Source organism: Propithecus coquereli, unplaced genomic scaffold (genome assembly GCF_000956105.1).
Source record: "Propithecus coquereli isolate 6110/MARCELLA unplaced genomic scaffold, Pcoq_1.0 Scaffold395, whole genome shotgun sequence".
In the NCBI taxonomy this organism is placed as follows: domain Eukaryota; kingdom Metazoa; phylum Chordata; class Mammalia; order Primates; family Indriidae; genus Propithecus; species Propithecus coquereli.
The window spans coordinates 2,128,811-2,130,275 of record NW_012149674.1 but is presented as its reverse complement, the minus strand read 5'-3'; the positions used below and the strand labels follow the sequence as shown (position 1 = coordinate 2,130,275).

Here is a 1,465-nt window from a genome sequence, read left to right as displayed (position 1 = left end):
TGCTTGACCTTGAAGCAGCCCTTTATTTACCAAGTGCATTACAGACCTCAGAGGGATGGCCGATTCCAAGCAACAATTCTTGTTAAACCCATGGTACAGTGATGGAGGCTGAGGGTGATGATTAAATAAGTTATTCTTCATTTTCACATTGGGGTGACGTATACTGGTAAATGTTTTTCTGGATGAATATTTAATGATGTTAAGAAATGATTATAGTATGTTACAAAATAACATATATAGTATCCTTCCAATTTTACAAACACAAAAGGGAGATAGGCTACAGTACTAAAATGGCCTATCTCTGAGTGGTGGGATTATGAGTAATTTTTTCTTCAACTTTCTTTTCTGCATTTCTAAATTTATTACTGTACCCATAGGGGGGAAAGGTATAGAATTTCTCCACCAACCCAGCTGGGCCCTCGCTCCTTCCCTCTCAGGGTCACTCCCTGTGCATATTGTGTCCAATGCAAAGTGCTGAGCTACGGGGCTGGGTGGCCCATGGGTTATCCCTGAGGAGCAGGGGTTGGTGGCTCCAGTGAGCCAGTCAGTAGGAAACCGGCATCTCCCTGGGGCCTGGACAAGTGGGTTTGGTGGGGAGAGAGGAGGAGAGGAGAGGAGGAGAGGTCGAGACAAAGGAAGGTCACCCTTCCACGGCCCCTTCTCATCTCCACCACCTTAACAGCCTTAAAGCCTCAACACTCCCCGGGCCAAGTAGGAAGCAAGATGTCTGAGGACACAGGGAAATAGGAAGTGCTGAGTTGTGTGGGTTCCCGAGAAATAAGAGATACATCATTCTCTCTCTGCCTATGTTTGTATTTGAATATCCTTGTTTTCAGACAAGCAATTTGGATTTGCGCCACTCTTAAGTGGATAAAAAAAAAAAAAACACTAGAAATGATCAAAACTAGTCTGAATAGAAGACACCTATCAGGATGTATATATTCTCCAAGTGAATGAACACTAGTCCCTGAAATAGAATAGTGTAAACTGCGTGTATACAGATTTGCGTGTATGTGAATGCATCATGTGGCAAAGGGACCCAGCGTCCCCATAATGATAGTTATTTTAAATTGGTCAACCCAGGGTTTTAAAATTCATTTATTTGGTATTCACTCATTCATTAACTCATTCAACAAATGCCTGGCTGAAATCCCAATTCTACCTTAACCAGCTGTGCAGCCCTCAGGAAGTCACTGAATTTTTCTGAGACTGTTTCTCTAGTGTGCTGATCACCAGGGGTTTCCTGCAGGGCCAGGGACCTTGACACCATCCAGGTGTGTGTCTGGTAACATGAACTGTGCATGAATCATGTCTTCTCAGATGCCGGAGCCCCCACCTACATGTATGAGTTTGGGTATCGCCCAAGCTTCTCGTCAGACATGAAACCCAAGACGGTGAGAGGGGACCACGGGGATGAGCTCTTCTCTGTCTTCGGAGCCCCATTTTTAAAAGGTAATGGTTCTTG

At 44.5% G+C, this 1,465-nt stretch overlaps 1 protein-coding gene across 1 annotated transcript in view; it reads left to right on the top strand.

Moving 5' to 3' along the window:
- Window positions 1–1,465, top strand: part of LOC105817045 (liver carboxylesterase 1-like) — a gene marked incomplete at its 5' end in the record, with an annotated part of 42,210 nt that overhangs the window by 24,413 nt on the left and 16,332 nt on the right. The window contains one exon of the mRNA XM_012652659.1: window positions 1,290–1,458. Within this exon, the coding sequence (XP_012508113.1) occupies window positions 1,290–1,458 (169 nt within the window). The remainder of the gene's footprint in view (window positions 1–1,289; window positions 1,459–1,465) is intronic.